The sequence below is a fragment of the Nicotiana tabacum genome, chromosome 12 (genome assembly GCF_000715075.1).
Source record: "Nicotiana tabacum cultivar K326 chromosome 12, ASM71507v2, whole genome shotgun sequence".
Classification (NCBI taxonomy): Eukaryota; Viridiplantae; Streptophyta; class Magnoliopsida; order Solanales; family Solanaceae; genus Nicotiana; species Nicotiana tabacum.
The window spans coordinates 27905733-27932133 of NC_134091.1; the positions used below are offsets into that span (position 1 = coordinate 27905733).

Sequence of the window (26401 nt, forward strand, 5' to 3'; positions counted from 1 at the left end):
TCTATCCCAAACTAGTTGGGGTCGGGTATGTTAATACATATCATTTCCACTTCATACATAATGTTTCATTCCATTATTCAATAATTTGTCAATTAACACAAATTAGGGGGTTTTCTAACAGTAAAGTACACCTCACGCGTTTCTTTACACTGACATACAAATCTCTAAAAAATTAAGAAGATTCCTAGCAAGCACTGTTGCCATTGGCTGTCAACAGCTACCAGAACTAGTTTATGTGTGTCAACACAACTAAACCTTTTATGCCACTTTGATGTTCCTAGTTTGAAATGTGCATGCCAAAGAAAACTATTTTACGGTTGTAGCTCTTCAGTTTAAGAACATAGAGTTGAGTTGTTCCTTTTACAATCGTAACCCATCACATAATGCTCGTTTTTCAGCAGCATATACACTTAAAAGCAAAAATTTTAGGAATTAATTTCCATTAAAAATTTGGGTGCAAAACTGAAACTATTATTATTAACACGAGCTCAAGTTAGTTAGTGGTAGTTATGGTAGTTAGTGCGCCAGCTAGTCAGTTAGTCGGTTAATATATACACTTAATGCCAGCTCACGTCCGGCTCATAAGTTAATGTTAGTTAGACTCATTACTTGTATAAATACCATGTATCTTCAGAGAATGACTACAGAGATCATTTTTGCAATGCCTGATTCTTCTTCATCTATGTACTCTAGAAGCTTCTGCCATTAGAGCAGTACAGAGCTACTGCAAATCTGCTCAGTGTGAGAGCAGATTTTAGCATGGTATCAGAGCGGGTATAAATCAATTAGATTCTCAGTCATCGATCAATCTTTTGACATCAATTTCTAATTTCTCTGAGATTGTTAAAGTGTGAGAATCAGTTATGACGGAATCAACAATTTCGTACACACATCTATTATATCTAGGTCCAGCAGATACTCCAGGTATTGTTCTGATCCCTGTGAAACTTACAGGATCTGAGAATTACATGCTATGGAGTATAACGATGAAGATCGCACTACTTGGGAAGAGAAAGCTAGGGTTTATGAATGGAACTTGTACGAAGGAATCGTGTACTGCTGAGCTACAAGAGCAATGGAAAACTTGTAATGTTATTGTCCTCTCATGGCTCATGAACACAATGTCCACGGAACTCTTATATGGAATTGCATACGCTTCAAATGCTCACCATGTGTGGGAAGACTTGAGGGATAGATTAGATAAGGTGAATCACATGAGAATTTTTCAACTGCATCGAGCCATTGCCACTCTCTCAGAAGGTACAAATTTTGTTTTATGCTATTTCACAAAATTAAAGGATTTATAGATTGAGTATGATGCTATGGTACCTAAGGCCAATTCAAGGGATTATGTTGATCATTTAGAGCAGCAGAGATTGCTACAATTCCTCAGTGGATTAAATGACTCTTATGACCAAGCTAGAAGACAGATCCTCATGAAGTTGAATGTGCCCTCTATCAATCAAGCTTATGCGATTATAATCGAAGATGAATCTAGACAGTGTCCTGGTATGGGTGCAGTAATTAATAAGAATGAACCAGTAGCTATGCAGATTGGTCGTAACCAAAGCTATAAGGGAAAGAAACCTTTTGTACAATGTGAACATTGTGGTTACAAAAGTCATAGCAAAGAAAATTTCTATAAGCTCATTGGATAACATGAAGATTTTAAATGGAAAGAAAAGGTTCAATCAGCCAAATACTGGACAGTTTGGTCGTGGAAGTGGTGGTGCAAATGGACAATTTGGTCGAGGAACTCCATACTTTAATGTTGTTAACAATGTTTCTAGCAATGCAGGTAGTGGAAGTAATGCAGGTGCTCAATGCTCTTCTAGCTGTGACTTGCATGATGTTTTTGCTGGAAAGGGACCATTCTTCACAGAGGAACAGTACAAGCAGATTTTAGCATTGTTGAATAATGAACCGGCTGACAATCAAAACAACATGAATAATCAAAGCAATATGGCAGGTATTACAGCTTGTTTTATGTCCAAAGATATTACTAGTGAGTGGATTGTGGACTCAGGTGCCACACATCACATAAGTGCATCTATGGATTTATTAACAAATGATAACACTAGGAAAGAATCTAAGGACACAGTACATTTGCCTACTGGAGATAAGATCCCTATTTCTCATACAGGTCATGCATATTTATTTGGTATTGAGGTTATAAAAGGTGTCCTATATGTACCAGATTTCAAATTTAACCTCCTGTCAGTATCCAAACTCACAAGAGAACTGAGGTGTTCAGTGAATTTTTTCCCTGACTTTGTCATCTTCTATGATATTTACAGTGGCAGGGTGAAGGGGATTGGTAAGGAGATATGTGGTTTGTACATTGTCAAAGGTAGCAGTAATAACAATAATAGAGATTGTAATGTAGCAACAACAATCACAGTGAATGAGAACTGCAGATTATGGCATCAAAGGCCTGGCCACCTTTTAGCTTCTGCTATGAAAAGTATGGATTGGTTAGGAGGTACTGTAAATAATGATCTTCTGAATAAGTGTCATGTGTGTCCCTTAGTTAAACAAACTAGATTGTTGTTTCCTACTAGTGCTTCTAGGGCAGTATCTATTTTTGATCTTGTTCACATGGATTTATGGGGCCCTTATAAAATACCTACCTATGACAAGAAGTATTATTTCATTACTGTTGTGGATGACTTTAGTAGGTTTACTTGGATTCATTTACTGCAACTTAAATCTGAAATAATTGTTGCAATTAAAAACTTCCTGTTGATGGTAAGAAACCAGTTTGGAGTGATGATAAAAATGTTAAGATCAGACAATGGCATAGAGTTCTTCAACTCACAGTGCAATGATCTGTTACAAGGTTTTGGAATATTGTACCAAAGCAGTTGTGTTCACACTCTACAACAAAATGGAGTTATGGAGAGAAAACACAGACACATCTTAGATGTAGCAAGGGCACTAAGATTTCAATCAAAAATGCCAATTAGATATTGGGAGTCTGTGTAATTACTGCAGTATACCTGATAAAAAGATTGCCCTCATCATCTATTGAAGGAAAAGTCCTTATGAGATGCTATAAGCAAGGCCTCCATCCTTAACTCACCTGACAGTGATAGGGTGCTTGTGTTTTGCTAGAAGAGGGTCTAGATTATCATAATACTTTCTCTCCTATGGTGAAGATGGTAACAGTAAGGTCAGTCAAGCCTTGGCTGTTTCTAGAGGTTGGAATTTATACCAGATGGATGTCTACAATGTCTTTTTGCAAGGTGATCTTTATGAAGAGGTTTACATGGATATGTCTGAAGGTTCTAGGAGGCAGGGAGAGCTGAAGGTCTGCAAATTGCTTAAGTCCTTGTATGGACTCAAGCAGGCATCAAGACAATGGAACGTTAAGTTGTTTGATACACTAACAACAACAGGTTTCATACAAAGTAATCATGACTACTCCTTATTCACATTAAAGAAACCAGAAGGCATGGTGATCATCTTGGTGTATGTGGATGATTTGCTCATCATAGGCAGCAATGATCAGCTGATTACTGAGGCAAAGGAGATACTCCATCAACAGTTCAAGCTAAAGGACTTAGGTGAGCTCGAGTACTTCTTGGGCATTGAAATCTTAAGGTCAGTAATTGGGGTAGTTTTGAATCAAAGGAAATATGTCCTAGAACTCATTTATGAAATGGGACTCAGTGGTGCCAAGCCAGCAATCACCCCTTTGGAGAACAATATCAAGTTAACTTCAATTGCATATGATCAGGCATCAGGTTCTACAGGCGACTCACCTTTAGAAGATGTTAGTGCATATCAGAGATTGATTGGTCGTTTGATGTATGTGACTACAACAAGACCTGATATTAGCTATGTTATTCACACCTTGAGCCAGTTCATGCAGCACCCTAAGAAGTCCCACTGGGAGGCTACTCTTAGGGTGGTCAAATATCTGAAAAATGCTCCATGCCAAGATATTTGGTTGAGGTCTGGTCCTGCATCAAAGTTACAATGTTGGTGTGATTCTAACTGGGCAGCTTGCCCCAATACTAAGAGATCAGTAACGGGTTATGTGGTAAAATTTGGTGAATCTCTCATTTCATGGAAGTCAAAGAAGCAACAAACAGTGTCCAGAAGTTCAGCATCGTAGCATGGCTTCAGCTGTAGCCGAAGTCACATGGTTGCTTGGCCTATTTCAAGAGCTGGGAATTCCCATCAAGCTTCATGTTCTAGTGCAATGTGACAGCAAATCTACTATACAATTGGCTGTTAATTCTATTTTTCACGAACGAACAAAGCATATTGAGATCGATTATCATTTCATTTGTGATAAGATCAAGGCGAGGGTGGTCCAGACTGTCTATGTCCATTCCAAGGACCAACAAGTTGATTTACTCACCACGAGCCTCTCTGAAGCTTCGCATGTTCATCTTCTCAGCAAGCTTGGTGTGTTGAATATATTGTACCCTTCAGCTTGAGGGGAGTCTTGTGAGCTCAAGTTACTTAGTGGTAGTTATAGTAGTTAGTGTGCCAGCTAGTCAGTTAGTCGGTTAATACATATACTTAATGTCAGCTCACGTTCAACTCATAAGTTAATGTTAGTTAGGCTCATTACTTGTATAAACACCATGTATCTTCAGAGAATGAATACAGAGAATCATTTTTGCAATGCCTGCTTCTTCTTCATCTATGTACTCTAGAAGCTTCTGCCATTAGAGCAGTACAGAGCTACTGCAAATATGCTCAGTGTGAGACCAGATTTTAGCATATACACTCAAAAGTAAAAACTTTAGGAATTAATTTCCATTACAAATTTGGGTACAAAACTGAAACTATTATTATACATTCTCGCAAAAGTTATTCTAAAGCTCAATGTAAATATCAAATCAATGTAGTATCATCGCAAGTAAAGATAAACCCTAACTTGTGAGAACCTAGGCTTTCATGTAAATATATATAAATAGAGATGAATTACACAGAGAGAGTTTGATGAGAGAAAAATTGCTCATTACGACGGCGCTAGTCGATTTCTCACTTCTGCTAGTAGTTCCGCTTTGTCACTGGGCAGAGGAAATTGCCGTGTGCGGCGGAATGGAGTCGTCGACGAGTGGTCCGGCGGTGAACGGGCACGTTTGGACCTGAGACTTCTCACACTGTTTCTGTAGGGATTAGGATTTTACGTTTTGTTTAAATTAGCTTAAAGTGGTTAAACCTCTTGTTTTAATCCTCTTGTAAAATACGACTACTCTTTGCTTTAGGTATGAATATGATGAATAATTATCATGGATTAGTGTTATAGTCGAGCATAATCATGAATTGTCACTTGATTAGAGTCCTAGCAAGTTCAACATATCCGTGACGTGAAGGTATTTGGTTTGTATATGTGAAATACTACTTCCAAGAGGACATTAGAAATGAAAAGTAGTGTACATATGGAGTTTGGACAACTTGTAAAAATAGCAAACTAGAGGATCCAAGCTTTTGATGTCATTTACATTGATAGATTTTTTGTTGTTGACATTTTTACTTTTTAACTGTATAGAATGTAAGGATAGGGAAAGCAGTTACACAAACTGACATCTTCTGTGTAAATTGCTATATGATGAGAGTATACTTGGCTAAAAATTGGCTCAAGCATATAGAGGCCTAAACTTTTAAAAGACTGTGAACACTTGAACTAATGAAATCTTGGAAAAAGAAAGTACGTAACGAAATCTTGAATTGGAGAAAGAAGGTGAATAAGAATATCAAAGAGAAAGACATAAAAAATGTAAGGGTTTAAAAAATATGAAGGGATTAGGGAAAAGAAAAATTAACTTACAAATGAAGGAAGAAAAATAATTTTTTTATATGTTATCTAATAAAAGAATAAAAAGTTAAATTGTCAAATCACTTAAATTGAAACGTTGAGAAAAATATTCTTCTACCCAATTTTTAGTAAGTCAAATGGTTATTTTATTTATATATCTAACAAGTATTATTTTCTTTATATGAAAAAATCTACTTTTTATATTAAACGCACTAAATATTATTATTTTTTAAATACTCATAAACTTATTATTTCTAAAAAAAATAAGGCCCCTAAATTTGAGAGCGTAAGGCACAAGCCTTACTTATGACAACAATAGAGCCGGCCATGATTCGTGTAAGGAAAAATTCTTTAGAATCATGTTGCGGGAACTTCAAATAATTGGCCCGAACCGAAAAGCTAAATACCTCGATAGCCCTTAAACTTGGCACATTTTATAAGATAATCATTCAAACTTAGATAGTGATCAGATAGACACTTGAACTTGGCAGAAGTATATCTTGTGAACATCTCAAATTGAAGTGTTTGTTTGCTCACTGACTAAATTTAAATGGTTAACAAAATGTATCGAGTTTACAGGGCTATCTAGGTATTTAGCCGTACCAAAATTATACAAACCTTTTAACTAATACATTTTTGTCGATTAATTTTACTAAAGTTTTCAGCCTCTTACACATATGTTTTGAAGAAAAAAAAGTATCTTGCATAGAGCAAGATGCTTGAGAAGTATGACTTGCAAATTATTTAGTGGGCGTTTGGACAATAGAATTGTAAAATACTAAAATAGGGGGAAAAAAATTTCAAGTGAAAATGGTATTTAAAATTTAGAGTTGTGTTTGGATATGAATATAATTTTGGGTTGTTTTTGAAGTTTTGTGAGTAATTTGAGTGAAAATTTTGAAAAAAAAGCTTTTTGGAGTTTTTCAAATTTTCAAAAATTTTCAACATGCATTTTCAAGTGAAAATTAAAAATTTTATGAACAAACGTTGATTTCGAAAAGAAAAAAAAAACGAATATGGGTTATTAATGGGTTTGTGCAAGTATATTTTGCACTTAAATATATTATTTGTCAATTAATTTTTGTGTAAGACTTACTAAACTTTTAAAGCTTAACTTGTGATGATATTAAGGGCAGTTCATCCGATATGTTTTTAGTTCACAAACGTCACAACAGTTGCTTTTATTAGGACGATTGAATTGCTAATTGTAGTGTTCATTGCATGGGTAGAGAGAGAAAGAGAGATCACGTTTTAAATAAAAAACATGATTAGCTTTTACCAAACGGTCCAAAACACTGTGAATTAAAGTCCTAATCACGATGGAAGGAGTGAATTAAAGTTTCTCTCCGACAATAATAAAAAAGCTGCCTCCCCAGGCAACAACAAACCACGCGTCAGTTTTTAATAGGCCCACCTACCTGGCGCGCGTTAGTCACAACCAACACCCAGCTCTGCTTATCTGGCGCGCACCGTACTTGATGCGCATTACACCCCCGCGCCTCTACGGCCGCCACTGGACTCCTTTTTCGGCCGACACTCAAAATCTCTAATTCCACCGGAAAATATTATCAATCGGAACTTCTTAGCTGCCTTTTCACCTGAATTTTAAATCATTTTTTACTGAATTCTCTTGAATCTGCTACGTGGAATTGCTTGCTTTTCTGCTGAAATAGTGCGGTTTTTCAGCATAGATTTCATTCAATATTGTTACCAAATCAGTCAGATTTGATTGTTCGCAAACACTGATTCAGAAAATTGGTTCTGTTCGTGATCCTAGGGTTTCGGTTTAAGCAATTGTGCTTCGCGAAGCTTGTGTTCAAACTGAATCTTCTGCACTGGTATGATCTTCTATATTTTTTGTTTATGATAAGCCCTGGTTGATTCTTCTTGCATTTCCGCTGCTATTTGTCGATTCAGTGTGAGAGAATCATGGAAATTACGTATCTGTTGATGTAATAGGAGTATTTTCTCTGTGCTCTTTGTTGATTCTCGCGACTTAATCAATGGCTTCCATCCGAAGAACTCTATCACCGAATCACGAACGGCATTATCAGAATGGAAACCAAACTTCAGTTCAATCGCCATCTCAGAAGCTCATTTTAAACGGCAAAAGCTCTTCGATACTATATTCTCGGAAAAATTATATATCCAGGAGGAAGTTATTCTATAGGTGTTTGATATTTTTTGTGCTAGGGTTTATATTAGGTATGGCACCATTTGGTGATTTTGATGATGCGAGGAGCCGTGATTTTTCATTTGAGATCAAGCCGTCTGTAGTGAATGTTAAGGAGGAGATGAAAGATGAGGTAATCCCTAGACCTGATAATGTTGTGGTAAACTCAGTTAAATTACCTGGTAGTTTGGTGGACGAAGTGAAAGGGAAGTTTGATTATGTACCGAGGAAACTGTTGATTGTGGTGACTCCGACTTATAATAGGGCACTTCAAGCTTACTATCTCAATAGATTGAGCGAGGTGTTGAAGACCGTGAAGTCACCTCTGTTGTGGATTGTGGTTGAAATGAATGCAGCATCTGCTGAGACTGCAGATATTTTGAGGAAGACTGGAGTTATGTACCGGCATCTAGTGTGTTCCAAGAATATGACGGATATAAAAGACCGCGGGGTGCATCAGAGGAATGTTGCTTTGGATCATATTGAACATCATAGGCTCGATGGAATTGTTTACTTTGCAGATGATGATAATATCTACTCCCTTGAATTGTTTGAGAGCATTAGATCGATCAAGTAAGTTGAGATTGATCATACTTGTTTACATGACTTGTCTTTGTTTTACCCTGCTGCGAACATGCCATGTTACTGTAGTTCAAGATGATGTCATGTGCTTTATGTAGATATTTAAGTTTGTCAATGTAGTGCATAGTCCGAAGCTATTTCCCATTTAATTACGACTTCACTAACAAAAAAAAATTCCTGATATCCTTCTGGGTTTAGATTGTGTGATTTTTGGATCTCAATTGGCTTAATTATCATTTCAATTCTTCTTCAAAATATCACTCAGATTAAAAGCTGAGAAAATAACTGTCTTGTTAGTGTATGATGAAATTCCTTTCTTCTGGTAAAATATAGTTTGTGTGAATTTGATAAGTGGACAGAACAGTGGTGTCAAAGGCTCATTTAATGCGTGCTTAAGCCCTGAAGCTCAGTAAAGCTCAAGGAGGGCGCTTCGCCTCGGTTAAGTTGCGCTTCAGTGTAAGGCAAGGCACTAAGGCTTGCGTCTCATTGTCCACGAGTTCTCTGATGAATCAAGCGGCACTAAACAACAAATATAATTGAAAATAAGTGTATCGGCTGCTAAGGGAAGCACTATGAATGAATTTGTTACTTTGTTCTTGAATTACAAATATATTTTTATTTTTTTCCTTCATTGCGCCTTTTTTTTTTTACTGAAGCCCACACTTTAAGTGCGCTTTGCGCTTAAAGCCTCAATAGACCTAGAGCGCTTTTTAGAGCTTTTGGCCTTTGACAACAGTGGGACAGAAAAAGATATGTGCTTTGGATGATTAACTTTTAGAAGGGCTTCAACTCTGGCATGCCCACCAACCGCAGCATCTTCGTTATTAATGGAATTATGCTCTTGTTTTTTTGATAAGTTGCTCTTGTTCTTTCTTAATTGATGCCAAAGAAAAAGCTTGGCTTGACAGAGATGTACTTCAACCACTTAGTTTGACAGATGTGCTTCAACCTTTTTTAGTAGAGAATGTTAAGAGCTCTGATTTATCATTGCAAAAACACCATTGCAACTTAACATTGCTTGCTCGATCCTTAACATAGATTAACTGATGTCGCTTGTAATCCACTTTCTTCAGAGAAAATACTTGTGATGCTTTCATCCACTTTCTCTTCTTTTCAGGGCGTCAAACATCTATTCTTCCCATCTTTATTCTGAGAGTCAAATTACATTCTTTACTAATGATTTCCCACCTTTTTCTTGTTATTTTGAAATGTAACGTTCATACATTTTATTACCATAATTAGTATAGCTTGCTTGCTATCGTAGTCAACATTCAGAGCTCTTATTTGAAATATACTGTATTTATTACAGTAAGAGTTCTCATTTATAGGTGAATTTAACTTATTTTTCTCTCTACCCAACAAAAACAAAAAAGCTTATTTGTCTCTTTGCTTAGTCAAGCTGTCTGATATAAGGAAAAGTAATTTGAACATAGTTTCTAGAACAATTTTCCATAAAATGGATGTAGGTGAGAACCATGAGGTCTCAGGTTCAAATCTCATCGGAGGCAAAAAAACACTAGGTGATTTCTTCTCATCTATCCAAGCCTTGGTGGATAGAGTTACATGGTACCTGTCGTTGGTGAGAGGTGGCAGGTATCCCGTGGAATTAGTCGAGGTCGCGCAAGCTGGCCCGGACACCACGGTTATAAAAAAAAAATCCATAAAATGGACGTAACTGGTTTTGGAGTTAACTTGTCTCCGCTTGCAACCTTCCCTTCACCCAGCTTTAAATTTTATTAAAGTTAGGTATAGTCCCGCCTTGCCTCACCCGAACCTTACTAATTGTCGCCTTTTGCTAGGTCTTTCTGCTCCTTTGCCATCTCTAATTGTGGTTTATGCTCGTAAACATCCTTGAAAGGAATTTTTTTAAATTGCCTAGCTAAATGAGTTACTCTGAGCAAAAACTCAGCCTTGAGCAAAATTAAACTCCGTTCTTTGTGTACCTACCATGCAATAAAGTAGGTTACGAATACTTCGAGTAACAGCTTCCTCTTGGACATCAGGAACTGTGTTAGAAATACATCAGTTCAGTTTCCAACTTTTCCTGCAAAGTACTCCAAAGTTGATTCGTAAATGATAAACAGGTCTCTTGTTGAATATATCTCACTGGAAGCAGTAGTTCTTCCCGACAAGCTCACGAAATTCTTCCAGGAATAATCAAATTTCTGGAGGATAAGATGGTTGGTTCTTTGCCACCATTGACAACTCTAACGAGTAGCAAATTGAGGTTTCCAGTTTTTATTGCTTCTTCCTCAAATCCTTGTTCAATGAAAATGCAATTAGTCTTCTTACTCTTGGGAATATTTGCGGACTCCTCTTTCATAGGAGGCAAAGCTAATGATGATTACCAGTTCCCCCGAAATGCCACCTCCAATCCTTGGCTCTTTCTCACTTAAGTGATGCCATTATCTGAAAAGAAACTAAGCTTTCTGCTTGCTCTGGCAGCAATCCATGATCTTTTCTTCTGATAAGATTTCTTAAAAACTTATGAATTAAAGAAAATAAATAAAATTTGATTGAGTAGTGACATGTTATTTGCCCCTGTTCTTTCATTAATTGTGCTGAAATTTGTTTGATAAACATTGGAGAATTTCCTCAGCAATGGCCTACAGATTCTTTTTGTCCATGCTTTAGTCTTATTCATTTGATTCCTTCCTTGTGAGGACCAGTGAGTGCTGCTGGAAAGGTACTATAAACTGATGATCAGAATGCCAATGCATGTAAGATATCTGTAATTGTATTTTGACTCTACAGTTTTAGCATATACTTGAATAGAAACATCTACCAGGCTTGCTGCAAAGGTTGAGCTTTCGTGATGATATATGCCTCAGTTTCATATGAATTTCTGAAATATGTAACCTGACTTAAGATTCTCCCCGAGTGTTGAAGTAACTGATCCAATTGTTTATTCCCAGATCCTGTGGCTACTTTCCTTAAAAAAAGTAGACTCTTCTATGCTTTCTGAATATGTTGTGGAAAGATGCTACAGGGCTTTTTCTATATGCTAAAGTAAGCACAACTATTCAAGAAATAAATTTATATCCACTTGTGGACACACTTCTGGTGAAGTACAAATGAAATTCGCTCTTATCTAAGTATGGTGAAAATAAAATGGTTGAACTAGGACATGAGCCACTATTTGTTATTGTTGGTATGAGAGGTAATATGTATGTAGCTTACTGTGATTATGACTGTTTTGGATGCTATAAGTTGAAGGAGAAGACAATCTTTTTTGCAGATTTGACTTCATTGTTGGAATGTTCTCTTTTTCGTCCTTTTTTTTTTTTTCTAATTTGCTTATGTTTCACTGTGATCTCCTCTTATAGTCGTTTTGGCACTTGGCCTGTTGCTATGCTGGCGCAAAGTAAAAGCAAAGCAATACTAGAGGGCCCTGTGTGTAATGGAAGTCAAGTTATTGGGTGGCACACTAATGAGAAGAGTAAGCAACTTAGAAGATTCCACGTCGATATGTCTGGCTTTGCCTTCAATAGCACTATATTATGGGATCCAAAGAAATGGCATCGACCAACTTCAGATCCCATTCGACAGTTGGACAATGTGAAGGAGGGTTTCCAAGTATGTGTCATATTCCTTCTTTTTTTAAATCCTTGATTTCATACTTTGGGGATAGAGGCTTGTGTGATCAGGTTGAAGGTGGAAATTTACTCACAGTTATTACTTGCAGGAAACCACTTTCATAGAACAAATTGTTGAAGACGAAAGCCAAATGGAAGGTATCCCCCCTGGTTGCTCAAGGGTATTGAATTGGCACCTTCATCTGGAAACTCATGGACTTGTCTATCCGAGAGGCTGGCTCCTTCAAAAGAACCTTGATGCAGTTTTCTCTACCACATGAGAAACACAAGCAAGGTGCAAAGACCCTAAATGGTTTCCATGAAGAAGGTCAGTGCCTCTTATGATCTCTTATAAACCAACAACTTTCCTTCTCTTGCAAAGAAAAGGTCAAACGCGAATTGAGAGAACTAAGGGTGGCGGTGGGTTGAGGAATTAGCTTCTTTTAATTAACATCACCAAGTTTTATTCCCAGGATTGATTCATTTCCTCCACGGTCTTTGGAACGGATTTGTTCATCTTTAATTAGTTGTGTATTTCCTAGTACACCGAACAGTATCCTCTGTAGCATTTCATATGATGGGGGTTAGGGCACTCTTTAGAAGCATTTTTGTTGCTAATATTCACAGAGCCTTTTGGCATTATTGTTATTTCTGCGAGTGTGTCCATATCTAGTTTGACTAAGCAAAGACACAAGAAAGCACTCAGCTGCAATAGTTTTTGACAGGTCAGTGCTACTTCTAAGTTCTAATAGGAAGCTATCATTTTCGAGCAGATCAGGGAATTACTTGATTGCCGAAGTTGAAGCAGCAATGCATGCCTTCAATGACAGGATAACTATAGAGAAAAGAGTTGATTTTCCTTTTTGACTTTCTCGGAGATATTCTTTGACCACATCGAAACTCGTTTTGTTATGGAGTTTTGCTGCCTTTTCCGAGGTGAGGTGTGTGGTTCCTTCAATTTCCATTGCAAAATTGGATGCTACTGCCATCTGAAAAGCGGAATGCGTGCGTGCCGTAGAATGTTGTGAGTTATATCATACTTGGAAGCAGGAAGCAGATGCCACTTTGTCCAAATTGTAATGTATTACGATTCTGTTTCTCACGGAACATTTATCATACAGAGTTTGCAAGCAAAATCAATCAAAACTGATAAACTGTAACTGCAACTTATTTTTCTTTTTTATGTGCAAAAGTTCTTTGTTTCACGCAAATTTTTTCAAAATTGAAATTCAAACCTTTGTGAAATAACCCTCTGAGAATAACTGCTTGGTGTGGCAAAGTATGGAAGGTGACAGAAATGTACGAAGACTTTTGAGGTCACATCCTAGGTGAACTTGTAATATAGAGGAGTCCTAGTCAATGCGTATTAGGGAATGTTCAATGGAACTGACTTGCTTGGTATTCCACTGAACACAAGCTGTTGTGACATTCTCTTCCTATTTTATAAATTCCCTAACCTATCATTCACTACATTTGAAAGAATTACGTCTCATTTTTAAGAGACTACAAAAAGCCATGTTTAATCACTTGGTACCTCATCGGCAATCTACATTTTGCCGTATCTGACTGCCATCCCAATAATCTCGAAAATGCTTAATAACAAATAAGATATTCTGCCTCACACGCCAAGGAATTTTAGAGGAAGTTTTACCTCATAATTAAAGATCTTACAAAGAGAGAGGACGGAGTAAAAACTCCAATGAATTAGTCTTACACAAGCCTAAGGCCGATAGAGGAAAGTTGTCAATCTAACTTATATTACAACCTCCAGGAGCTCAACAGTTTACAGTCCCAATCTCTCACGGGCGAAAATCGGGTCATACCATGTTAAGGCTCAAATAACCAAACCATAGGTTGATCGAATGGACGGCCAAAGAACCTCCAAATTTGCTTCCCATTCGCCAATCAACTTTGTTTTTTCTTCTTAATTTTCCTTTAGGTAACTCAGAAGAAAGTGTCAATTTTTCCTTTTAAATTTTTTCTTTTAGCAGAGCCCCTTTGCTGTTGTGGGTTGGGGGGGGGGTGTCGGGGAAGTGGGTTGGGGCTCTAATAAATGAAGGAATACAATTACACACTTCCTGCTCACCTCCCTCTCACACAAAAGATTAAAAAGAACCTGACCTACCAGCTATGCTAATACCATAAAACACAAATTGATGCCCGGCAAATAATGACTGCAGGCCAACATAATAGAGGAAACCGCAAGGGAAATTGACTACATTTATGATACAATCACCGAAGAAAGATTTCTCCCCCAAAAATTTTGGGAACTTCATCTCCATGTGCCATCTTGTCATCAGCAGATTGTGCAACTACTGAGGAGCAGAGATACGAGCCGTAATTTACACAACCCTGGCGAACTGTGGCACTATGTTGCAATAAGGGCTGTTGCACTAGTCGCGCTGCCTCATCCATGCACTACTTTGCTGCTTCTTTCCTCAGCTGGCAGAAGTTGCACTATCACGTTAGTGTAGTTCCATGGACAGAAGAGCCTGTCTCTGAGGCATGCATAGAAGATGAGAGATGTGGTTGCCGCAAATTTGATTCATTTAAAAGACCAAGTTGTACCAAGGTTGATCTGCACCAATGCCAAACCAGATGATATTTTAACTGTAACAATGGCTAGTGTCTTCTCCTATCTTAAAGAATAACTGATATCAACACCTCCAATTTGCTAACAAGGAAAACAGATCAATATAGAGATTTTTTCACCTTAGGCAGTTTCTGGTCAAAATTAATAATATGCATTATATCTTGGAGAAAAATAGATTTGCAATAATGCGCCGACTCCTACTACCATCTTCATCCTCAGTCACTTCCGGCTCTTCCGCTGCCCCACCACATTTACACCCTCTGCTATCTTTTAGGAATAGGGTTGTCACAGCACGAAAGTGAAATAGAGGGAATATTGCTGCTGGAACAAGCAGTTTTCCAGCTTTCTCAAAAATCTCACAAGATAAAGCATGATTTTGTGACTACATTTTTGGACTAGTAAAAAAATGTCATCTATGGTAAAGGATAGTGTAACACAGCATTAAGGTCAAACTAGTTTTCTGCGGAATTTAAAGATGATTTTCATAGTGCTGTATATTTCAACAATTGTTTGGTGATTTGCCTAAATTGTTCTTCAACAGACTTCCAAGTGTGTATGTGCCTGCTCTAGCCAGAACTTTTGACTCCAGTAACAAAAAAGACTAGTTGATTTATAAATATCATGAGAAAAATTTTGAGCATAATAAATTAGTGTGTGTAACATAGATCAGGGACAATTTATGCAATTATCTCGCTCTTCTCTTAAGTTCACATAAAGTCGCAACCGAACAACTACTATTTAATAACTAAAACACACAAAATTCTCAAAAATACATGACGTGGATAAATTCCATGAAGAACTTTAGTCAAACCAATTGAGACAGTTGATATAATGCAGAAAAAAGATGTTGACAAGGTGGAATATAAACAAAATGGTTGATCATATACAGAATATACCTAGGAAGTGAATTTTTAACATTTGGCTGATTTGCGAAGGCAGCCAATGGACTTCGGAGATTAGCATATCTGTTTAGGGCACTATCAAGCTGTGGTGGTGGCAACTGCAAGCAAGATCCAGGCATTTTAACACAAAAGACAGCAATAAAGTTAATGTGCTTCCATGCACAATAAACAACTACGCCTCAATCCCAAACAAGTTGGGGCCAGCTATATAAATCACCACTAACCAGTTTCTCCATTTAAGCTCAACTCATGTCATCATTTTATCAAATAAATAAAAGTGGAAGTCATATATATATATATCAAAAGTTCTCTATATTTTTGCTGGCATATAAATCTATGATAAGGTCAAAATACTCTTAGAAAAGTAATAGGTTCAAAATCAGCGCACCAACAAGACTAAAACCTATTTCCAGTTATTACTAGTAGGTATCACTTATATGGATATTGTGCTTCCATGCACAATATATAATAAAATATAAATTACCAAATAATACCTGTAGTAGTACAGGAAAGGAATGTGGCTGTGTTTGCGAGACACATTTTAAGAAACCCACCCAAAGCTTTGGCATCCTCCATACCTGCATCCAACATGTGATAGGTTGACCAATTGTTCGTAGCGCAATAATGACAATTCGCGATTAGTGGGAAACCTAAACGTATTTTGAATTAAAATACCTGTCTAATCACGAGTTTGGAGAGCATCTCCATCACAAAATCAACCTAGACATCACATCAGAAAAAAATAATGTCACACGCATTGACTGCATTCCTTCCACATCAGACAAAATATATGTTCAGTAAAAAGCTACATTAAAGAAATATCCATGCTAAGCACAAAAATCATACTGTTGACTTTAAAGTTCTAATTCTAACTCAGCTGCATTAACATCTAGACGAAATGCCTTTGCAGTACTATGCGAACATGTAAGACCTAGTTCTTAAATATCCAGGAATCCAACCCCCCACCCCCCAAGAAAAGAAGGAAAGAGAAAAGACGGATTACATATCTTGGATTATACGGTCTTCTGTATTAAATCAAAACCCAAGACCAATAAATCACATGCATAAGGTTTTGAAATGTGTGACCATCTCATCTAAAAGCTTGAGTTGTTAGAGAGAGCACACTTTAATTTACATTGTGTCTTTAACACACCCATTCACGTGCAGGTCTGATTACATGATTGCCTTTTTGTGAGTGAATATGGTCGGCTGAAGGAATGCAAACTAAGAGACACGGACGAACAACTTTATCCAAAAACAAATTAAGATGCCAAAACGTGTTAACTTATGTGTATGTATATGGATAAGCATATTGAACTGGAGAAAAGAGAGAAGTAGCGAATTTAGGACATGCACTTAAAAAGGAAACAAAACATTATTCCAAAAAGCAAAAATGAATACAAAAACGCACCAAAGAGAAGTTACTTATACTATTTTAAACTTCTTTCAAGGCAACATAATCTTTGCTCTAAAAGAGTAGTATCAGCAGCACAATGTTTATTAACATAATCTTCACTGCTTGTCATCTGAAATAGTGAATGTGCAAGGAAAGCCGATCAAGTGCCATAAATGTTGATATTTCTGCTGCCAGATGAGAAGCTCCTCTCATCCTTTCTGCTTACTATTCTTCTAGGCAGCATTCTCATGATTACTGGTATTTCTTTCCTATACTGTGCCTTTGGGAATATGCCAAAGAAGTGTATTCATCATAAAGCGTATATATAAAAGGATAGAAGCATGAGATGTTAAAGTCATGCCCATAAACTCGTTCTGCCATATTCTACTTCTCAAAAGTAGTAACCATACTTGTGGCAATGGGAGTTCAAATTTTAAGCTATAAAATTCTTGTCTGGTCAACAGTATCACGCTCCCCTTAACAATTGACAATCTTACTCTCAAGTAATGGACACCATAAATACTCACATAAATTCTGTACTTCTTTTGGCAGAATTTATGAATGTTCCAAGTTAAGGGCCTCATAACATTAGTGCAGATTGTGCAAATGATAACCAAAAAAAAAAAAAACTTTTAAGGAATTCATATTCCAGATAACCAAAAACAATGTCCTATAGCGAATCAATTGCGTAAAAAGGCCGGAACATGATTACGTGCACCCAACTGATTAATATACAATACAACATCAGGAGTTTACCAGAGTAGGAAAGGCGTCGATGGCCTGAATCACTGTCCTCATGAAGAGCAGTGGGAGAGGAGTCTGATCAACCTGATTAAAAGAATGCCGCAGAGATTAAAAAATTATCCATAAAATCCCAATCTATGTATAATTGTATTTGCAATATTTTTCATACCATCTGTCTCAAGGCTTTTGCCAGGACCTGTTGCGTGAAAACAGTACGCTGCTCAAAACAAGCTGAGCAAGCATCTGTTATCTGAAAGATAATAACATCAAAATATCACAAAATTGGCACGTAGTTCTGCTTAAGGCATTTTCACTATACCTTGAACCTGTTGTAGGAAACAGGGAGAAGCAACAGAATTCAACACGAAACAAGGGAATTACACAATTTAGGAAATACAAGGCAAAACATCTGAGGCAAGATATCAATGGATTTCCTAGTACTACAAGTTGCAATAAGTTTAAGTACAACAACCATCAAGCAAAAGACACTTTTAAAAGTGGAAATTGCATACCTTTTTAAGTGGAAGGCCATCTCTCTCGGGATTTATGTCATGTATTGCAACCAGCACTTCTGCTGGGGTCAGTGCTGGACCTGTATGGGCAGAACCCTACCATGAACCAAGTAAAGGAACTTTTATCATTTGTCCATCTCCAGAACAAATGATCAATGCACTTCAGATTAAAATAAGTAACATATAATTCTGAACTAGAAGTAACATCGGATCATGAATTTTTGTCATCGGACTATTAAACAATAAAGGTACATGTGGACTTTGAAAAAGTAATCACGAAATCACTTACCTAAGAAAAATAAACAAAGACTAAAACGTGACATAATTTGAATGAGCATGATATTCAGAAGAAGAAAGAGACAGCAACGAAGATGAGAAGATTATCATGTTTAGATTGAATGAGCATAAAAGTCGTTCTCAGAGAAATCAGAAGGTAACTAAAAACTACAGCAAAGCAAAAAGTAAAATTCAATTAGACCTGTAATATCCGAGCCAGGGCTATCTGAAACTTATCCAGTGGGAGAGCAACAAGCCTTGGGAAAATAGGTAGAACCTAATATGAAAAGTGAAAACAAAAGGATTCATCAAAAACAATTCTTTCTGAATTAAGTGCAGTAGTCAACAGGAAAGGATGAGAAGAACTTCAATATCAGGTCAGGAGGAAACCAAAGGGTAAATTAAAAATATTTTTAAGAAAGCAAAGAATATTGCTTTGCTCACAAAACTAAGAATATTTATTTAAGAAAGGATAATTCATAACCTAGACATGAACAAAGCCCTAAAGCTTTCCAAGTTAACCAGACAACGGTCTTCGTCAGGAAAACCCTAAACATAGACAGGAGTACTCCCTCTGAGCCAGAAAAATTAAAATGGATATAGTCTGATATATTATCATAAGTTAAAGGATAACAAACAGAGAACCAAAGGAAGCGAGATGCCATGCACCCACAAATACAGGGATAGTGAGATGGAGATATATCACATATCATTATTTAATGACAGAGAAAAAGAGCTGAAAATGCCTGTCGAAATAAAAATTCACAAATATAAGAATACCTCACTCTTAGAAAATGAGGAGAGCACTGGAATAAGAACAGTTGCATCCTGCAGAAGAATTTAGGGTATCACTGTTGGAACTGCGGAGTTTCTGATTGAGAGCTACCAAGGAAGAAAAGACAAAAAACAGAAAGAAAGAAGCTAAACCTTCAGTTTAGTTTCATATAACCGCTTGACAACTGCAACTAGGTCGGGCGGAGGAGTTGTCCCTTCAGAGAGAATATGAAGCACCTTGCCACAGACAAAGAATGTCATCATGATAAAGAAGAGATTTCAAGATGAAAAGCAATATTTAAAAGTGAAGTTTAGGGAACCTACCTGTGTCAAAAGATTTTCACAGCCTTGAGGTGGATCAGATATTATATGAAGCAGTGCAGAACACGAAGAGCCTATAGCCCTAATAAGAACAGGCATATGACGGTGAACAGCCTGCATCAGATCAAGAATTTATAAAAGGAATGTGAATTTCACCAAGAGCATGGAAGAGGGGAAGGGTACAGGATGAAAGGACAAAGAAACATGGGGAAACACAATGATACCACCAGGCACCAGCCACTAAGGCTGTTCACTAAATACACAAAAACTAGAAAAAAAGAGGGAGCACAGTGGACACTCAAATTATTGCTGGCCTATTTATAGTTCTGACTGGTTTGAATGATTAATTCACCTCAAACAAACCGCTATCAAGTCAGCTACTAGGATGATAAAAGATGAGCACAATAAGAAATAAACCTGCTTAACTGCCTTAGGAGCATGTGCATAGTTATCAAATACAAGGTGGAGAAGACTGAATTTCTGCAAGAAAAGTTACCGAGTAAGCATCATCATAAGTGCACCTTCAGCAGATACTCTTACACTTATCAAATTATCCATACCTTGGTGCATAGAGCAAAATATAATGAGATAAGACGCTGCGCTTGAGCAAATGACAATTCTGAATCAAATTGAGAATCAGATACTGCACTCTTAACAGAATCATTTTCAGACAATCCAGGCTCTGAAATCTGAGAACCACTAACTGAGGCTTCTTGATTTCCTGTCTGATAATCATATTTCTTAGGTTATTATTCAAATGGAAAAAATAATATATTTCTTAGTTAAGAAAACTTTATCAACATAGAGAGGAGAAACAATGCAGAACGAGCAGATTAAACCCAAAAAAAAACAGAAGGTAAGTGCTCCTCATCTTATTGAAGCCCAGAAGTAAAGATTTTTTTCTTCAATCCATATATTGGACTTCACCAACTGCATTACTAGGTCTTGCAGCAATAGAAAAGCTAATTTATCATTTCAGAAATTTAAGACACATCCAAGATTTAGAATTTTATCTCTGGATCTCAAGGTGAACAAGTTTCACTCTAAAAGATAATTCTTAACAAAAACCATTTAAGCACGTCACATTTTTTGTCCTATCAAGGAATTCAATTATTAGCTTAGATGTGTACGTGGATATATTTGGGGTTCTTATACCAAACAAAACAGGCAAGGATTGCTTTCACAGCACCATTTTGAGCAATTGTTAATGTTTAACTACAAAACAACACTAAGTTTAAAGAAAAAAGATTTAGAATATGTATGCCTCCTCATAGTGATACACTGACTATGTATTCCTCCTCTTTTAGGTCCCTAAAAGCAACTGCTACTTCTGGATGAAATAGCTAATCTAAACACTGAATATATAATTCTTTGAAATAGAATCACAGAATTTAGTAGACTTCCAAATTAAACCTCAAAAGTCAGGGATACTCAGATAAACACATACTTTGTATTTGAACTATAGAGAAAATATCTTAGTTGTACAAGGATAAAGGAGAAACATGTAAAATCTTTTTAAAATTGCATGTCTTATTTCACATTTCGACAGTCAAACGTCAGAATCTTCGAACACAACCTAGCCGACAAGCTTCAAATATTCCTACAACGTGGAAAGTCTCCTCTTCTAGTACATTTATTCAGTTTATGAAATATTCAAATTTATTTAGAAATTGGTCGAGCTGAGGTGAAACTAAACAAACAAGAGATTCAAACATGAACATGAGCTCCAACCACAAAATTTCCAAAAAGGATCAAGCAGAACCCTCTAAAACTAATGAGTCCAACTTCAAGACCAAATACTAAAGGAACAAGTGCAGCCAGAAAAGGAAAAAAAAAAAAGGAAAAAGAGGAATCAAGATCAGAAAAAATATTTAGTTAAAAATATACTCGCCTCGACATTAATCAAAGCAAAAATCAGCGAGAATTTAAGGGCGAAACACAAAAAAAAGAACACACCTCTCCTGTTCTCTGAACCGAGGTTCCAGACCGGGAATATTCTGTATCTGTAATATGCTGGTCTACAGCTGACAAGAACATATTCTTAGCAAACTGCTCGATGCTATCTGAAATGTCACCAAGCACATAAAGTTTGTTTGCCACCTATCAAAAGTGCCAACATTTTAGAGATTCAAATACAACCATCCATAGATGAGAAACAAAAAGAATGGTCACCAGCAGGTGAAAACCCCACAGCAGGCAACACAAAAGAAGTCACCAACTTGCATACCAGGCGAATAGCTTTTGCTCTGACATCGTCCTGAGGGTGAATTGCACACTGCGTGAAAGAGCATGAACTCTAGTGAGAACATTATAATATCGTTCTGCCAAAGGCAAGCATTACTTTTCTTTTCTACAATGCAAAATTGTAGGACAGTCCATCAAGAATTGTGTATATTTGGTATCAGGGAACTCAGCAGATAACAATCCTGAACATGTGATTTTCCACACAAAAAGATGTCACTCTATTACTAAACAAAGAAATAGGCATCAAAGTAGATACTAAAAGCGAGATTAGAGTTGCGACTTTCTGATTGCAACTCCACCCTGCACCATTTAGGTAAAGCGTCAAATCTCGCAAGGGCCTTAGCTCTTTATCATCCATGTTCCCCCAATACACAGGGGCCACCTCTCCCCCCAAAAAAGTTAAAAGATAGATGCTAAAAAGCAAAATGATACGGGGTTTATTATTTGCTCTGAAGAGGATTATCCCATGACATGAAAAATAGCCACACCATCAAACTACTTAATGCAAGAAAAAAATTGAAGAATAACTTTTAAAAGTACAAAACAAACACATTTTACAAGATGATATATGACACGCGCGCACACATTACTATTAACATTAATAAAACCAAACATGATGTATCATGTATGGCACAACATTATAACAAAATGTAATTTGCAGCCATCTCATAATACAACAACAACAACCCAGTATAATCCCAAGACCTTACCCCTACCCTGGGGTAGAGAGGCTGTTTCCGATAGACCCTCGGCTACCTCCCTCCAAGAACTCTCCACCTTGCTCTTGGGGTGACTCGAACTCACAACCTCTTGGTTGGAAGTGGAGGGCGCAGCCATCTCATAATCCAACTAATAAATCTTCCATTGCAACCCAACGCACTAACTAGCTATGGTATCAAAGCCACCCTTCCTCCATCTATGTCTATATTTGTGCCCCAATCATCTCCTCAAAACACTTTTAGAAGTCAAACCCTTAATATCGCTTTCATGAGTTCATCTCTCTATAGCTAGTGATTACTTATTTTTGTGTTGCTCCACCTTCATGCTCAAACACATCTGTTGTTAAAAATCAATATTACTGGGACCCTACTGATAAAAAACTTAATATTACTGGAATCCTATGTTTTGCCTTGGCAAGTTTGTCTGGTTACACATGAAAACGAAATTCTGTTTGAATCCTCCATATACGCAGAGACCTTGCCAGAGATTGAATATAGTCCTATAGATAAATACTTGAACCCACTACTCATATTGGTGTCCGTGTAACATAATTGAGAATGAAACCAGCACTTCCCCAATTGCAAAACTTTACTTAAGGTCACAAACGTTAAACAAGTAACGTTAAAGCAGCTCTTTTGCTTCAATTATAACGCCCGCTTATTAAATCTTTCTTCCAAAACTCTTTCAACTCCTAAAAAAGTTGCTCTATGATGCCCCTTATGATATTTCCTTAGGCGAATAGGGAAAGTGAAAGTAGAAAATCATCAGGACAGAACATTTGATGGTCATATACCTTCAAAGCTATATCCAGGCATGCTTGACGATTAGGCGGACGCCCCAAAATTAAACTCCAAACTGCACCAAGGCCCTGAGTTACACGGTCACCATCACGGCCATATTGCCCAAGATAATTTTCAGAGCATAAATCAACTAGCAGTTTCATCATAGATTCAGGTAAATATGGAACTTCACCAAGGAGCCTACTAAATGACTTGTCGTTTGCTGGTAAAGAATCTAGCAATGATTTTGCCTACAAGCAAAGAACATACATAAGGAACTTTGGGAATAATGTAGGTAAGGATAGCAAATGAATGTACTTACCACAGTGAGGAGGAACTTCTCATATAGCGCAGCAGCAGGTGAAGAGTTTTCAGCTGAATCCGACAACATGAGATAGTGCAAATGATAAAGTACATGCATTGCAAGCTCATGTACCTGAGGGTCAAAATAACATATAATTAGCTTGCAACTGCATTTTCCACCAAAAACTCATTCGCATAAAGATATACAGCAGAACAAAAGCCATAAAAGGACCTTATGGTTAATAACCCATATCAGTGTACGCCCCTTTGCTGGACATGGAGTCAAATCCAAGCACAAAACATTAAGAAGATTGCCCAAATTGAAAAACAGAACAATAAAGGGGGATCATGACAAGATAAGAAGGGGAAGATCAAAGCTTCTGAAGAAAAATGGCCCGCAAAAAGCTCACTAGAAACTGTTTATAAATTTTGTACACCACATGAAAGCTATCTGTTTTTGTGATTTGTGTCAGTGTGTAGATGCTGCAAAAATTGTGGTTGTTGGAAGTAGTTGAGGGATCAGAGGTTTTTAGCTACCACAGATGTTATGATGACTAATTTCATCCGAACAACGAGAAAAGTGATGAGCTCTTTATCTTTGCTTAAATTCTATTGCAGCAACTACATGCCGGTTTGGAGAGACTCCACTCAGAGAAGATTTTTAGTGGCAGCAAAGACAAACAAGCTGTAAAAACTGGCAGATTTCACTTAACTGAAATATGAGTCTAAAACACTTTACACCTAATAAAAACCAAGCTAACAGACACAAAAAGAGAAAGTAATCATACTTGATTGTCCGCTCAACTTGAGCAATAAAGATAGCATAAGATACTTTGAAAGTAAGCGAGAAAGTAGATACCTTCTGGTGCTGGTTGTCTGAGAAAATAAGCCTTTGCATCATCACAACTACATCAGCATCAGCGTCAGCATCAATCTGCAGGGTTAGACAATGCAAAAGGTAAATAAATATTGAACTATCCCAAGCAGCAAACGCTTATTCACATGCTTCGACTAGTGTTTGCCAAACTACGAAAACAATTAAAGCAAATCAAATTCACAAAAATGGCACTTAAGTATTTGACCTATTCATTGTAAATCAGTTAATAGACAGAATTAAGCACACTAAAATAAAATATTTAACAAAAGGAGCACCATTATTTATACTTCTAGTCACACAAATATGGTTAACCAACTCTTGCTAAAAGGAAGAAAGCAAGTGGACTAGGTATGACGGCAAACTGGCCATGATAGCACATACCAAATGCTTTATCAACATGATGGGTTCACCTTACATCTTTCTGGTTTATGTCCTAGGCTAGCTCATTATTTCATTAGTACCTCGATCAGCATTGTTATATCTTTTCGTCTTGCTGCAAACTAATACTAGCATGTTAGGCTGAGCTTTCAAAAATCAGCTTATCTTAAAAAGAATGGAATATCAGAAAATACTTTCAGACAGTAGTTGCTTGTATTTGGTCAAATCATCTGAGAAATGCTTGCTTTTCTTAGTATTATGGAAGTAGTTTGCTTTTGACTAATCTTTCCAAAAGTGCTTTTGAGCGTCCAATTACTAAAAAGGACTAGTAAAGATTCACTTTAAAATTAGCATTATTTAATTAAAAATGATTTGAAATATTTATCAAGAGAGACTCTAATTAAGCTTTTTAATTTTATTAATTAAAATATATAAAGATCACAAAAATAGAGAGAGGAAGCATGTTTATGAGAGGTCAGGTATAGATGTCGTGTCAACAATGCCTGAGGTTAAATTTTCTTTATACTCTTGAGATAGTTTGATAAGTATACATTTTTTGGCAAGATATTTTTCTCCCCAAAAGAATAGAAACAGGCAAACAGCTTCTGCTTCTAAGAAGATGCTCTTGTTTCAGCATCTTCCGCTCAGCATAAAAGCAGCTTTTTCCTAACATCGAGTTCGTCGAGGGAAAGCGGGCACGGTTCGAATTTGATGGATAATGAGCTCACCCCTCTACCCTTCTCCACTTAAATACCATGCTTGTCTGTGGTCGTGACCAACACCTAAACCACACATCATGTGCTGCACTCATTGGTTTTACTAATACTCGAAAGACTTATTTTTCCCATAAGCTTGGCCAAACACCTCAACTCTCCAATATAAGCATTTTTTAGTATCCTAAAAGCTTGGCCAAACAGGCTATGAAGCCAATACTGTGGACCCAAACCCAGGATTCATTCCCAAAAATGGACCTGACAAGCCTAGAACCATCACTGTCAAGGTGTTATTCCAGAAAATGAGTGATTACAGATTATCCCATCAGTGTAAAGTTTTAACAATTTATTCTCATAACTTGTCTAGAATACTCAGCACCAATCTGCCTTTCCAACACTTTAGAAGAAACATGTCATGACTGCAGAGCCTATTAGCAGCTGTATGAAGCAACCCGCAATTATTGTCGATTCAAACTTGAATTTAGGGAGGTCCGCCAGAGAATTATGTAAGAGACATATTCAAGAGGCACACAAAGTATTTCTCAAAATATCTCCATTGTTCAAGTTAATATCCCAACAGCACTCAAACCATGCATCAGCTTAGCCAAAGTTCTACATTAACTTTGACTTCATAAATCCATCTAACTGAGACCTACCTAAATTACTTTTCACATGTCAGATATTTTGGGTGGGTTTTAGTCTGACCGTGTTTGTTATCTATGTCAACATAATAATCATAATTCTACAAGCACAATACTCG

The 26401-nt window shown here is 36.9% G+C and overlaps 3 protein-coding genes across 7 annotated transcripts in view; 2 read left to right on the top strand and 1 right to left on the bottom strand.

Moving 5' to 3' along the window:
* Nucleotides 1-863: 863 nt before the first annotated feature.
* On the top strand, nucleotides 864-1658 carry LOC142167066 (uncharacterized). The gene is made up of 2 exons (XM_075227218.1): nucleotides 864-1205; nucleotides 1308-1658. Exons 1-2 carry the CDS (start codon nucleotides 864-866, stop codon nucleotides 1656-1658), a joined length of 693 nt encoding a protein of 230 aa, XP_075083319.1.
* Nucleotides 1659-7238: 5580 nt separating this feature from the next.
* Nucleotides 7239-13269, top strand: LOC107787593 (putative beta-1,4-xylosyltransferase IRX9H). Of its 2 annotated transcripts, none has more exons than XM_016609185.2 (4): nucleotides 7239-8525; nucleotides 11861-12110; nucleotides 12220-12437; nucleotides 12835-13269. In XM_016609185.2, the coding sequence occupies exons 1-3, from the start codon at nucleotides 7783-7785 to the stop codon at nucleotides 12388-12390; spliced, it is 1164 nt and encodes a 387-aa protein (XP_016464671.1). In that variant the 5' UTR covers nucleotides 7239-7782; the 3' UTR covers nucleotides 12391-12437; nucleotides 12835-13269. The 2 variants fall into 2 exon arrangements, with proteins under 2 accessions (XP_016464671.1, XP_016464672.1); XM_016609186.2 differs by having other exon boundaries at nucleotides 7240-8525; nucleotides 12883-13269.
* A 473-nt stretch (nucleotides 13270-13742) lies between these two features.
* The window catches only part of LOC107782573 (uncharacterized), a 30091-nt gene continuing 17432 nt past the window's right edge, over nucleotides 13743-26401 (bottom strand). For 2 of the 4 annotated variants that reach the window (XM_016603466.2, XM_016603458.2), the window contains exons 10-27: nucleotides 24533-24607; nucleotides 23693-23806; nucleotides 23385-23621; nucleotides 21855-21902; nucleotides 21584-21727; nucleotides 20188-20352; nucleotides 20045-20107; nucleotides 19631-19741; nucleotides 19460-19543; nucleotides 19313-19360; nucleotides 18735-18809; nucleotides 18257-18352; nucleotides 17914-17994; nucleotides 17757-17828; nucleotides 16280-16324; nucleotides 16099-16182; nucleotides 15599-15702; nucleotides 13743-14687 (exon numbers count right to left, since the gene is read on the bottom strand). In XM_016603466.2, coding sequence (XP_016458952.1) covers nucleotides 14570-14687; nucleotides 15599-15702; nucleotides 16099-16182; nucleotides 16280-16324; nucleotides 17757-17828; nucleotides 17914-17994; nucleotides 18257-18352; nucleotides 18735-18809; nucleotides 19313-19360; nucleotides 19460-19543; nucleotides 19631-19741; nucleotides 20045-20107; nucleotides 20188-20352; nucleotides 21584-21727; nucleotides 21855-21902; nucleotides 23385-23621; nucleotides 23693-23806; nucleotides 24533-24607 — 1764 coding nt within the window. In that variant the 3' untranslated portion in view covers nucleotides 13743-14569. The remainder of the gene's footprint in view (nucleotides 14688-15598; nucleotides 15703-16098; nucleotides 16183-16279; nucleotides 16325-17756; nucleotides 17829-17913; nucleotides 17995-18256; nucleotides 18353-18734; nucleotides 18810-19312; nucleotides 19361-19459; nucleotides 19544-19630; nucleotides 19742-20044; nucleotides 20108-20187; nucleotides 20353-21583; nucleotides 21728-21854; nucleotides 21903-23384; nucleotides 23622-23692; nucleotides 23807-24532; nucleotides 24608-26401) is intronic. The other 2 variants (XM_075226258.1, XM_075226257.1) reach the window with 1 other exon arrangement.